Source organism: Enhydra lutris, unplaced genomic scaffold, assembly GCF_002288905.1.
Source record: "Enhydra lutris kenyoni isolate GAN:26980312 unplaced genomic scaffold, ASM228890v2 scaffoldscaffold24, whole genome shotgun sequence".
NCBI lineage: Eukaryota > Metazoa > Chordata > Mammalia > Carnivora > Mustelidae > Enhydra > Enhydra lutris.
The window spans coordinates 17,176,924-17,189,677 of NW_019154108.1; the positions used below are offsets into that span (position 1 = coordinate 17,176,924).

The following is a 12,754-nucleotide window of genomic DNA, read 5'->3' on the forward strand; positions in this document are numbered from 1 at the left end:
TGGAGTTCTCTTTTTTTACCCTCTGCCTGGCTGTGTTTGAAGAGTTTAGCCTCAGATTTGGGGAGCCCATTAATAACTTGTTTATCAACTAGTTATTGATCCCTCAATATGTACATGGCAATATTCAAGCTTCTGGGTATAGAGGAAGCAAGATGCAAAGAAAGTATAATGTAGCATTTCCCAGCACTTGAATGTTATTGGGAAATGAGAAATATATCCACGCAGAAGTGAAATAAATACCGTGCAAGTAAATAAAACACAAAACAAAAATACAAAGGTTATCATAGATAACAAATGGTATTGTGGTTTTAAGTAACAAATGACTATTAGAGTATGTGTGCCCAAGTGAGTACACCTTAAATACCAGTGGGCATGGAAGGCTTCCTGGAGGAAGTGTGGTGCAGAATTTGGGCAGGAGGGGAAAGAGCAGTCTGTCGAGGAAGTAGAAGGTAGACATATACTTTTGATTAGACTTGTCTAGCTGGGAAAGAGATGGGGCCTTTCGGTTGCTCAGGGTACTAGAAAGGTTAAAAAGGTTTGCCTGGATTAATAGAATCCCGGAATTCTAGACCTGAAATAATCCTAAAACAATCATCTAGTCTGCTGGTTCTCAAGCGTGACTGCACATTGTAATCACCTATGGAGTTTTAAAAAATTCCAATGGTCGGGTCTCACTCCAGTTTCTGATTTAAGTCATCTGTGGCGAGGTCTGGGCAGCTCCGTATTTAAAGGCTCCCCAGGTGATTCTACTGTGCAGCCAGAGTTTGAGGGCCACTGATTTAGTCCAACTCCCCAATTTTATAAGATAAAGAGCATGCACAGCTGGTGAGAAAACAGGCTCTATTCACCACTCCAGGCTGTTTGTCTTTGACCGTGTATTGTGTGGTACTCCAGAGACCGGGCCAGAGGGTTGGATTTTTGCCATAAAGGTCATGGGGAGCCACTGAAGGTTTTTGTGCAGGGAAAATGGCATGTTGGAAACAAAGGGTCCTGCGGCTTCCAGGTGGACATCAGAATCTGAAAAGGATAAACGTACTCTAACCATGCGGGAGAATGGGGCTGTCCAAGTGAGTTTCTGAAATTTGTTTGCATGTTTGTGTTTTGAATTTTAGAATACTATTGTGATAACTTCTGTGTTCTCACATCAGATACGTAGAATTCTGTTTCACCACCTGTGTGGCTACTTCTCGGTTCTAGAAAGAACTTTCGTCTTGCCGATTGACTGCGTTTTTTAACCCTTTTCTTAGATTTTCTAAGAAACTAAGTGTTTTAACAACCATCTTAGTGTTTTATAGTTTACTTCCTTTTTACTTTATCTTCCCTCTCCTATCCCTCTTCTCCAGTCAAGGACATTTGTTAATTGCTCACAATATAATATGCTCATGCATATTTATACGTCCACACCACCCTACCCTTTTATTACCGTGACTGTTTTCCAATAGAAATATAAATTGAGGGGTGCCTGGGTGACTCAGTCGGTTGGGCATCTGCCTTCTCAGGTCATGATCTGGTTCCCTGTTCAGCAGGGAGCCCGCTTCTCTCTCTCCCTCTCTCTCTGTCAAATAGATAAATAAAATCTTAAAAACAAAGAATATAATTTGAGCCACCTATGTAAAAAACAAAACAAAACAGGTTACATTAGTTTTAATAATATAGTCTATTTAAGTCAGTATAACCAAAATCTAATCATTTCAGCATGTAACCATTCTAAAAATATGAATGAGACATTTTATGTTCTCTTTTCGATACTAAGCCTTTGAACTCTGCTCTGTATTTTATAATTGTAGCATTGATTCGGATGCTAAATTTTTAGTCTTCAAGAATATTACATAAGAAGGTTGTGTTTCAAAAAAAAAGATTTTACCCTGTTTCAGTTTTTAGATTTGAAGTAAATAAAATTTAAAATTCAGTTCCTCGATCACCCTAGCCCCATTGGCCCCATGGCTACTCCATGGATTAAGGCAGGCCTAGCATTTCATATGGTAGTAGCTTTTCATTCTGTGGCTTGAGAGGGTGGCAGACTCATTTTAATGAGTTTGAGTACTCTATTTATGGAGGAATCTGTTCTCTAGGAGTTCTAAAGGAGGCAAGGTATGACAAAGATGATTATAAAAATGACCTAAGTTTCTCTGAACCAAGATATAAAATTTAGGACAAGAAGGAGGGCTAATTTAGGAAAGGAAATGGGGAAGAGGGGAAAAAAGACAGGTTTTGATGCCCACTCCTGGTCAAATGCTATTTGAAAAAAAGAAATTCTATAGTAGTCCAACAGCCTAAAGGGAGGAAAAAAAAATGTAAAATATGACAGATGAGTGAGAGAGAAAAAGTTGAATTAAAAAGTGGCTTTGGGGGCACTTGGGTGGCTCAGTCGGTTAGGCATACGACGCTTGATTTCGGCTCAAGTCATGATTCTCCAGGTTGTAAGATCAAGCCCCATGTTGGGCCGCACGCTCAGCTTCAGATTCTCTCTCTCCCCACAACAACAACTGCTTGCGAGCGCTCTCTCTCTCTCTCTCTCTCACACACACACACACAAATAAATAAATACATAAATAGAACAACTGTGTCTCCTCAACAGAGCAAGAGGAGTATTGCCTACATAAAGTGCTAATAATGTATTTTTGTAGAATTTTCCCCTAAAGAACTCAGGATTTCATATAAATGACTCTTCGCTTACATAAGCAACTTTGACTCCCGACAATTTCCAAGTGGCCTCATGTTGCAAGGTAAGCTCGGTGCAGAGAACCTAATCCCCCCCTTCCTCTCACTCTTCCTTACTTCAGTAAGTACTCCTTACTTACTTACAGAGTGTAAGTACTCCTTACTTACTTATAGAGTGGGCTATGGAGTGTATCATCTGTGGTGTGTTTGCCTTGTTCTTCTACAGACTAAATTTAAGGCAATGTAAGCTCTGTAATCATCTGATAATAATCCTTAGTCTTCAAGCTATCGTGCAAGAAATGAAGAACAACAAGAAATGGAGTCAACAGCTGAGGGCACGGAGGCCCTGCTCTTACAGGAATCCTCTAGCCAGAGCCCAGGAGCACCTGAGTGGGAACAGGTGGGGCTGACTCTCCGCGTGCTAACCTGCTCGTGTGTGTCCAGGGGAGAGGATGGGGGTGGAAGGGTGGACCTGACTCGTGGACACACCCTGGCCACTTCTTCCAGAGCAGTTGCTTCCTGGGTCCTTCTTGTACTGCTACCACTTATTTTTTTTTTTTAACTGAAAAAGTCTCAACAATTGATAATGGCAAATTCAAACTCAGTTACCTGCTTTCTAAAGCTCAGGAAATGTTCTAGATCTGTCTTTTAGTAGGGGGAGGTAAAGCTTGATGAGCATAGTGGATCAGTTCTCAAGGTTCCATTCTGTTGTTTCAGGATTCGAAGTCCTGATGATAGTAGTGACCTTGCTCAATTTCAAGTTAGTGGGCACTTCCCCAGCACCTACTCTGTGGTATTGTAGAAAAACCATGTACAATTCAACAAGCGATAACTATGGGCACTGGTATAATAAGAAAAATATCAGGAAAAAATAGACTCAGTAAGTGCTTATATGGTGCTGGGAGCTGTTAGGTATTGTTACTTCCTTTTTCTTTTTTTTGAGATTGATTTTATTTATTTGTTTGTTTGTTTATCAGAGAGAGAAAGCACAAGCAGAGGGAGCTGCAGGCAGAGGGAGAAGCAAGCTCCCCGATGAACAAGGAGCCTGATGTGGGATTCGATCCCAGGACCCTGGGATCATGACCTGAGCTGAGAGCAGACGCTTAACTGACTGAGCCACCCAGATGTCCTAGTATTGTTATTTCCACTTTACACAATAGGCCACTGAGGCACAGAAAGGTTGAATAACTTGGGCATGACTTTCTCATTCCACTTAGACTTGAAATAACTTTCCAAAAGTCACACAGCAAGTAAGTGGTGAAACAAGGTAACCTGGTCCCAGAACTCTGCGCTCAAGCTTTAGAAGCCCATGGGTTTGGAGTTCAATCCTATCCTCTCCACCTATAGCTGCGTGACTTGGGGGAAATTACTGGGCCTTTCAGAGTCCTAGTTTCATGATTTACTTTCAGAACTTTATAAGGATGATAAATAATGGCTGGAAAGTGACTAGCACAGTACCTGATAGACAACATCATGATTAGAAATTCATTAAGCCAAGTGCATAATTGCCCAGTATACACTGGTATGGCCTCCCCAGTTGTTAAAACATTGTAATGGTTCCATGCTGGTTGACAGAATGTCTGCCCCAGGCCCCTGAGTGCACCCTTTCCTGGCCACTCGGCCCCTCATGCAGGGATCTGCCATAAACCCTGGTGCCATAAGGGCCTCCAGGATTCTGTTCTGGTGGTTACTGCCTGCGTCATACATTTGTTAAATATTCTCACTATCTTCTGGCTACAAACATGAGATGGACTCCTGCCTTCAGTGACCGCACAATTTGAGAGCAGCCCTGAACATGACGGGTGCAAGAGGAGAGCAGTGCTGAGGGACCATGAATGCAGGGGCAGGGGGGAGACTCCCAGCTCACGTGGGGCAGCTTTACCGACTGCTTACTCTTTCAGTTCCCTGTTTGAGTGGGTGGTGACCTCCCAGATCATCACGGTGGTTCCTTATGTTTCTTTCTTTTTTGTTTGTTTGTTTTTTGTTTTTTAGTTCTTACCTCCTCTTAGTTCAGGCCTTCACGACCCTTTGCCTAGACTTTCACAAGAGTTTTATAATTGAGTGATCCTCTTTATAGTTCAGTAGTAAATTAAGTGTACTGACTGTTCTAGAATCTATTCTGTGGTTCTCTTGCTCAACAACATTAGGTAGTTCCCTGTGGCTCCATGTCCTCATTGAGACGTTCATGACCCACTGTCATATAGCTCCAGCCCCTGTTTCTAGCGTTTTCCACTTACTCTAGATGTCTGTCACATCTGCCAAATGATATGTTCCCTATATCAAACTTTGTTGCTTCTGCCACTCAGAACTTATGGATCCTACCTCAGCGTTTTTCAACACCCTCTTCAAGCATAGCTTCTTTCTCTTATCTGTTTCTTCTCTCTTCATCCTCTTCTCCCACCCCTGGGTCTTGTGTGGGGTGATATTTTCTAATTAACATACAGTGATAGCTTCTTATGTGCCAGGCTATTCTAAGAGTTTCACATGTGTTACCTTGTTTTATCCTCCCAAAAACTCCAAGAGGTGGGGACTATCATCTCTATTTTAAGATAGAAAAGATGGGGGCCCCTGGGTGACTCAGTGGGTTAAGCCTCTGCCTTCAGCTCGGGTCATGATATCAGGGTCCTGAGATCGGGCTCTCTGCTCGGCAGAAAGCCTGCTTCCCCCTCTCTCTCTTCCTGCCTCTCTGCCTACTTGTGATCTCTCTCTCTGTCAAATAAATTTTTTTTAAAAGTCTTTAAAAAAAAAAGAGAGAGAGAGAGAAGATGAAGGCACAGAGAGTTAAAATAACTTTCCAAAGGTCACATAGCAAGAAAAAGTGGAGCTAGAATTCCAACTCAGGAAGCTTCCCTTCAAAGCCTGCATTCTTAATCAGTGTTTTATAGTGACTAATAACTCTCAAAGAAAGAGAAAATAGAAGAAATAATTTTTAAGTTATTACTCAAAGTATGTGTCTTGCTTCTGTAATTATTCATGTTACTATTTTATCTCCTTTATGCAAGCTGAAAATTCCTAGAGGGGAGGAACCCTGGGTCTCATGGCCTGGTGTCTCAATTACCATTAATAAGTTGTGGTGTAAGTTATGTTACTGAGCCATCACATCCTTTGGAGACCTCTTGACTTGAATTGGCCATTACCAAGCCCACTTTTCACTATTTCTCCTAACCAAATATCCCACTTGGCCAAACCCTGGTATAGGATCAGGCCAACTATTCCATGTGGAGTCTAAGAAAGTTATGCTTAAGTTTATGATTCAAATTGTGGCTGAGAGTTGTCACTTTTTAAAATTTTAATTCCAGTATAGTTAACACACAGTGTTATATTAGTTTCAGGTGTACAATATAGGGATTCAACACCTCCATGTATCACCCAGTGCTCATCACAACAAACGCCCTCCTTTTTTTTTTTTTTTAAGATTTTATTTATTTATTTGAGAGTGAGAGAGAGAGAGCAGGAGTGGGGAGGGGCAGAGGGAGAAGCAGACTCCTCAGTGAGTGGGGAGCCCCATGATGTGGGCTCAATCCCAGGACCTTGAGAATATGATAATGATAATGACCTGAGCCAAAGACAGACCCTTAACTGACTGAGCCACCCAGGAGTCATAGGTGCCCTCCTCAATCCCCATCACCTATTTCACACATTCCCCCCACTCTGGTAATCATCAGTTTGTTCTCTACAGTTAAGAGTCTGTTTCTTGGTTTGTCTCTGTTTTTCCTTTGCTTGTTTGTTGCGTTTCTTAAATCCCACATATGAGTGAAATCATCTGGTATCTGTCTTTCTCTGACTTATTTCACTTAGCATTACACTCTCTAGCTCCATCCATGTCATTGCAAATGGCAAGATTTCATTCTTTTTTATGGCTGAGTAATATTCCATTATGTGTATGTATTATCCATTTATCTGTGGGTGGTGAGAGTTGTCATTTTTCTTCTGCATAATAGAGTGGATGTGTATGTGATTTCTCCCTTTTAGAGTTGGAGAAACTAAGGTGCCCTGCAATTCTTTACCCAGAATCATTGGCAGGTCTGTGCTGGAGCTTAGGTGCATGAACTCAGACTGACTCTCCAGGAACCCAGGCCAGGACTCTGGACACCCCCTGTGGTGATTCTGCCCTAACGCCATGTACTAAGGCTCCCTAGATGGACTAAGTTGTTGACTGACCAGAAAAGTCTGGAATAGTCTTCCCCTGTATTTTTACCTTGACACAAAATAAAAGTATGACATCATGATGGGAACACAGGACTGCTCTATTTGTATTTTTAGAACTTGGTAGATTCTTCCAAGGGTGAACGGATCAGCCCTTGTGTTGAGGAGAAATCTCTGAGGAGAACTTGTACCGCCTTTCATTGTAACCGATGGGATAAGTGTGTTTGAGAACAAGGTGATAGATGATGGCTTTGTAGAGAACCAGTAATTTCGTAGGTAGTCACAATTCCTTAAGAAACAGCCAAAAACTTAGGAGCTTTTAGAACCCCCTTTTTCTTTCTTGGGGGCTCAGAATCGACCGATGGTAAGCCTGTGAGTGTGACTCCAAGAAGGCAAGGCACTCTGCTAAATACCTTGTGGTAATACTATTTATTACCCAGGGGTATACTCAGATGAAAGTTCGAGCGGGTTAGTTCCCTCTGGTTCTGGCTAGCCAGCCCACAAGCCATTAGAATTCTTAACTACACACCCCCTTCTAGCTCCGCCACCGCCCCGTCAGCCTCCGCCCCGTCACCCGCCCGCGGAGCACAAGCCCGGACCCGTCCGGCCAGCGCTGCTCTTCGTCGCCCCCTTTAAGAGCCTGCTCCGCGGGACTAACGTTCGAATGGCCCAGGCGCCCCTCCTCGGCCTCCGATTGGCCGCGCGCGGCGCACGAGGGCGCGCCGGCCGGCCCCGGAACGGTTGGCGGCCCGTCGCGATTGGCGGTCGAGGGGCGTATATAAGGCGCCGGGCGGCCGGGCCGCCCTCAGTTAGCGACCGGACGTGGGATTGAGCTGTTGTGTGTGTGGTGACTAGAACGCGAGGGGTCGCTGAGCGCGTCACCGGAGTCGTTTCCCTGCAGCCTTCGGGTATCGAGGGTCCAGCCCCGGACCGGACTTGTCGACGCCATCTCGTTCCCTCTCAGCTTCCGAACGTGAGCCGGGGACTCACACCTCACCTCGGCGCCGGCCCCGCGAAGGGGAGGCAGGATGGAGTTCAAGCTGGAGGCTCACCGCATCGTCAGCATCTCCCTGGGCAAGATCTACAACTCGCGGGTCCAGCGCGGCGGCATCAAGCTGCACAAGAACCTGCTGGTCTCGCTGGTGCTGCGCAGCGCCCGCCAGGTCTACCTGAGTGACCCGTGCCCCGGCCTCTACCTGGCCGGTCCCGCGGGGAGCCCGGCGGTGTTGCCGCCGCAGCCCGGGGAACCGGCGGCCGGGCCGCCCGCGGGCTGGGGGGAGCCGCCCCCGCCGGCCGCCCTTGCCTCCTGGCCCGACGCCGAGCCGCAGCCGGAGCGCCTCGCTGGCCCCGCCGAGCCCGCGGCTCCGGTGACGGGCGCCGGGGACACTCCTCGGGGCGGAGGCGCGGAGGCGGCGGAAGCTGCCTGGCGCCGCGTGGAGGGACCGCGCGAGGCGGCGGAGGGAGGAGCCGGGGGCCCCGCCGGAGGCTCGGACGGCTTCCCCGAGGGGCCCCGTGGGGCGCGCCGTCCCTGCGGCTGTCTCCCGGGAACGGAGGAGCGGCCAGGGCCGCTGGGCGCCTGCCCCCGACTTGACTGCTGCTGCGCGCCGCGGCCCGCCGAGGACGAGCCCCCAGCACCGCCCGCCGTCGGCCCCCGGAAGCGCGGCGCGGCGGGCGTGGGTGGCGGCCCCGGGGACTGCCCGGCGCCCGGTTCCAGCCCGAGGAAGAAGCCGCGCCGGAACTCGGAGGAGCAGCCGGGCGGGGCGGCGGCCGCGGCGGAGGAGGAGGAGGAGGAGGAGGAGATGGAGACCGGTAACGTGGCTAACCTCATTAGCATCTTCGGTTCCAGCTTCTCGGGACTCTTGCGGAAAAGCCCCGGGGGCGGCCGGGAGGAAGCCGAGGGAGAGGAGAGCGGTCCGGAAGCTGCCGAGCCCGGGCAGATCTGCTGCGATAAGCCCGTGCTGAGAGACATTAACCCTTGGAGCACAGCCATCGTGGCCTTCTGAGCCCCCGGGCCCCCGTCGGAAGGAGGTTGAGCAGCGGGGTGGCCCCGACGTGAGGCTGCGAGGACGGCCCAGGGACGGGAGGCGCTGGGCGCGGGGCGGAGACCGCGGGTGCTGCCGGGCAGCACGGACTGCCCTTGGGCTCGGCCCGGCGGCTCCAAGCCTTCCTGCGGTCTCCGCTGGAGACTTGGGCGTGTGAGGCTTGTCGCCCGCGGACGATCGTTCACTTTTGTGTAGTGTTATGTCTGTGTACGTCTGTTCGTCTCGTTGAGTTAAGACTATTTCGTCCTTCTGGAATGCATCACCCCTTTCCCAGGGCTTAGGAGATTGGGGGCAGACAGGGACTTTCCTCTGCCGGCAGCACCGAGAAGGAAGCGGCTGAGAGCGCCGGCGCTGGGGAGTTCCCCTTTCGTACTCGGGGGAGGAAGGGACTTTACACACACCCCTCACATGAAAGCTAGCACCGCACCGGTGCCAGGAGTGGCATTTCCTCACAGGATTTCCTAAAACTAGAGGGATTTAGTCTGGGGTAGAGACTTGGATTCTTTCTCTCCCCTACCCTCCCATCTCACTGAAAAACGTTTATACCCTGTGATTACTCGGGGAAAAGGGAATATGAGCGGCCCTTGTCTTCCCCACAGGGGAAAAAAAAAAAAAAGCTTGATGAACTTCACAGAAGAGTTCAAGCTTGGAAATATGGAGTTTATAGAGAATAGATCTATTTTTAAAAGCTCTAGATCAGAACTACTACACAGTGCTTTTAAAAAGTGTTTAATGAAACAAAAGTTTACAGACAGAAGCCCTAAGTGGAAAGACGTTATGGTTTTGTAGATACGGTGACTCCAGTCTTTGTTGTATAAAGGTTGGGGGAGCTGACCAGGTTTTTGTACAGTATTTTCTCCTTCGTTGTATTGATTTTTGTATAAAAATGTAACTTTACGTGTTTAACACGTATTAAATATTTTGAAGCAACTTAATTGCCTCCTTGTCTGTAATCACCTGTCTGGGTTGGGAGAGAAGTGGGAGGAGGGGAACTATGCTCCCGCCTGGAAAAGTGTAGTTCTCAGTATCAGTCATGCACAGACTGGGGACATTGTTTGCTGACTTCACTAAGTACCAAGAGAGACCCCTTTACGGTTTCTCCCCTGGATGGGAGAATAGCTATTAGATACTAGTATCAGTGGCCGGCCAGTTTCTTGAAACCTGTCACTGCAACTGCTTTTTTTAAAAGTCAGTTTAGCCCAATTTGATTTTCTACAGGCCAATAGTGTCTGTTATTAAATAACTTTAGTGCCAACTTTTGAAGCCCTTCCCATATGCAAAAATGTTTTCATAACAACTACCTTTTAGTATCCTGTTAAACTATATAATGGGTTATCTTTCAGTTTTGTTACTGAAATAAACTAACACATGAAGGAAGCTGATGAGGCTGACTTGCCTCGTTGGTCAGATCCACCCTGCAGTCCAGTGGATGTCAGGATGGAATTTTCAATGTTTTTTTTCTTTTATTGTTTTATCTGTAGAAAGTAAATGCATCAGTGAAAGGAAATTGCTTGTGTCAAATTAGATAAGGAAGGAGGGCTAGGCAAACTCAACTTAGCAAAACTTCCTGGTTTGCTCCTGGTGTTTGGGTCTTGGTAAACACTTAGGTGATGACAGCCAAATCATCCGTCGATTTTATTATAATCACTGCATTTAAGAGTGCTTTTTGTCTAAGGCAAATGTTCAGTTTTTGAAAGGTATTCATTAATCTATTTCAAAAGCAAATCAATTAGAAGGATATCTTAAAATATTGTTGCTAGTACTTTAAATGCTGGTATTGGTTTATAACAGCTTATAAATAAACAGGGTGTTTAAGAGATGGGACAAATTGAGGTTGGACAAAGCTTTAAGTAAGGGTTATGACCTTCCTTAGAGAAGGAGCAAATGAATGGTGATTTGGTGTTTCTAAAGTCTTAATTATGTGGACTTCTGTCATAGCTGATTAGGCCAGTGCTTTGACTTTTTGACAAATCTATTAGTGATTCATTAAGTATAAGAAACTTTCTGCTTTATGCTCTATCACCTTAATAGTATATTCTTAGAATTAAACTTTGTCTAATCAGTCTTATTAAAATTGACGTGTTTTTCTTTCAGAGATTAGCTACTTGAGTTCTGTTGTAGCCACAAGAGATCCATTTGAGTGCTGACTCTTTAAACTGAAGGAGGGGGTCCAGGGCCTGAATTTTGCAAACATTTCCTGTTGCTAGAAAGTAATTATGCTTGAGCAGCTATCTCAGTGCATTTTAATACTTGAAAGGAGGTAACATTTGGTGTGTTTAAGAGAGTTGATATATTTTGGATAAGACTAAAGTTCCTATTGATGTTGTCAAGTTAAGATCAACCAGAGGACCATGTTTCTGTTTGATTTAGAGAATGTAAATGGAAATATTTGTTAGGGAGACGTAGCTTTGTAGGAAATCTGAAAACAGAATTGTTTTTGTTGTGGGATTGTTGCAGAAGCAATGTAGTGTAATGGTTAGAGCATGGGCTCTGGAGCCAGACTTCCTGGATTTGTATCTTGGCTCTGCTACTTATTAGCTGACGAATTCCAGATTACTTCCTTTTTCTCTGCCTCAGTTTTCCCAAATGTGAAATTGAGATAATTGGATCTACCTCAAAGGACTGTGAAAATTGAGTTAATGCCCCCTGAAATTCCTTAGAAAAGTGAACATAGCAGCATTCAGTTACCATTATTAACTTAGAAGTGAATTTTGTGTATAAATCAGATATATTACTGTCAAAGAATTGTGTATATTTGTAAGAAAGGCGAGTAAGGGAGAATCTAAACTTAGCCTATCTATGAATGCTGGGTTCTTTTATTCTCTGAACACTTGGCAGTTAGAAAGCCTAGTTGCATCAGCATGGTTTTGTTCTGTATGTCTCACACCAACTCTGACTTTCCTGATCGTATCAACTCTATTTTCAGGGAGGAGTAAGCAGGAGTGAAAACATTCATGGAGCAAAGATCTTGTTGACAAACAAATGCTTTCTGTGGGATGAGTAAAGAAAAAAAAAATAGCCCATAGAGTTATTTTTAGCCTGAATTGCTTGGGCATAGAATGTTTCTTAAGCCATGTTAATTGATAGGTCCTGGAAAAGAGCCTTCCTAGTGCCAGGATAGGGATATCACACACATCTAAATCAGATTCACTGTGACTAGAAATGAAGCTACAGCTGTAGTATCTAACCACTTGACCACTCTGGGAGGGACCTCTTCTCTTGATCAAATTAACCTTAGCCGTGGTCTAGGGAAAAAAAAATTTTTGAGTGCCATGTAAAAACTAGTTGTTTAAAGTGCTTTAAAAAAAAAAAAAAAAAAAAAAGTATTTATTTGTTAGAGCACAAGCAGGGGAAGGGGCAGAGGGAGATGGGGAAGCAGACTACCGGCCAAGCAGGGAGCCCAATACAGGGCTTGATCCCAGGACTCTAGGATCATGACCCAAGCTGAAGGCAGAGACCCAACTGACTGAGCCACCCAGGTGTCCATTTAAAGTGCCTTTTGATGAATACTCCAAGAAGATCACATTGATAATGAATAAAGGTGATAAGCTTTAGTATAATGCTTCTTAACTATGTCACTTTAAACCTATCTTCCCTCTCAGAAATCATTGATTGTATTTGGGGAAAGGAACTAATGATGGAAAGCTTGAACTGCTCCTTCAGGTGACTGGATTTTCTCAAAGGCACTTACTAGAGTTAGAAGAACCCTTCTAACCCTATAGTTCTTCACTGATTGGATTTGGGGATGAGAAGTGGAAAGGAATGGGCTATTTAGCAACATTGGTAGAATTCTTCTCAGACTAAAGATATAGTAAATATAGGGAACGGAATTAATGACAAAACTGCTCTGTTTTATCACTGGATTAGTCTCAGTCTCTTACCTCAACTTGCTAGGCACGACAACT

At 45.4% G+C, this 12,754-nt stretch overlaps 1 protein-coding gene across 1 annotated transcript; it reads left to right on the forward strand.

The window, feature by feature from the left end:
- The first annotated feature begins 7,627 nt into the window (after positions 1 to 7,627).
- On the forward strand, positions 7,628 to 9,779 carry LOC111150758 (immediate early response 5). The gene has a single exon (XM_022508345.1). The coding sequence runs from the start codon at positions 7,836 to 7,838 to the stop codon at positions 8,808 to 8,810; it is 975 nt and encodes a 324-aa protein (XP_022364053.1). The 5' UTR covers positions 7,628 to 7,835; the 3' UTR covers positions 8,811 to 9,779.
- The last annotated feature ends 2,975 nt before the right edge of the window (positions 9,780 to 12,754 follow it).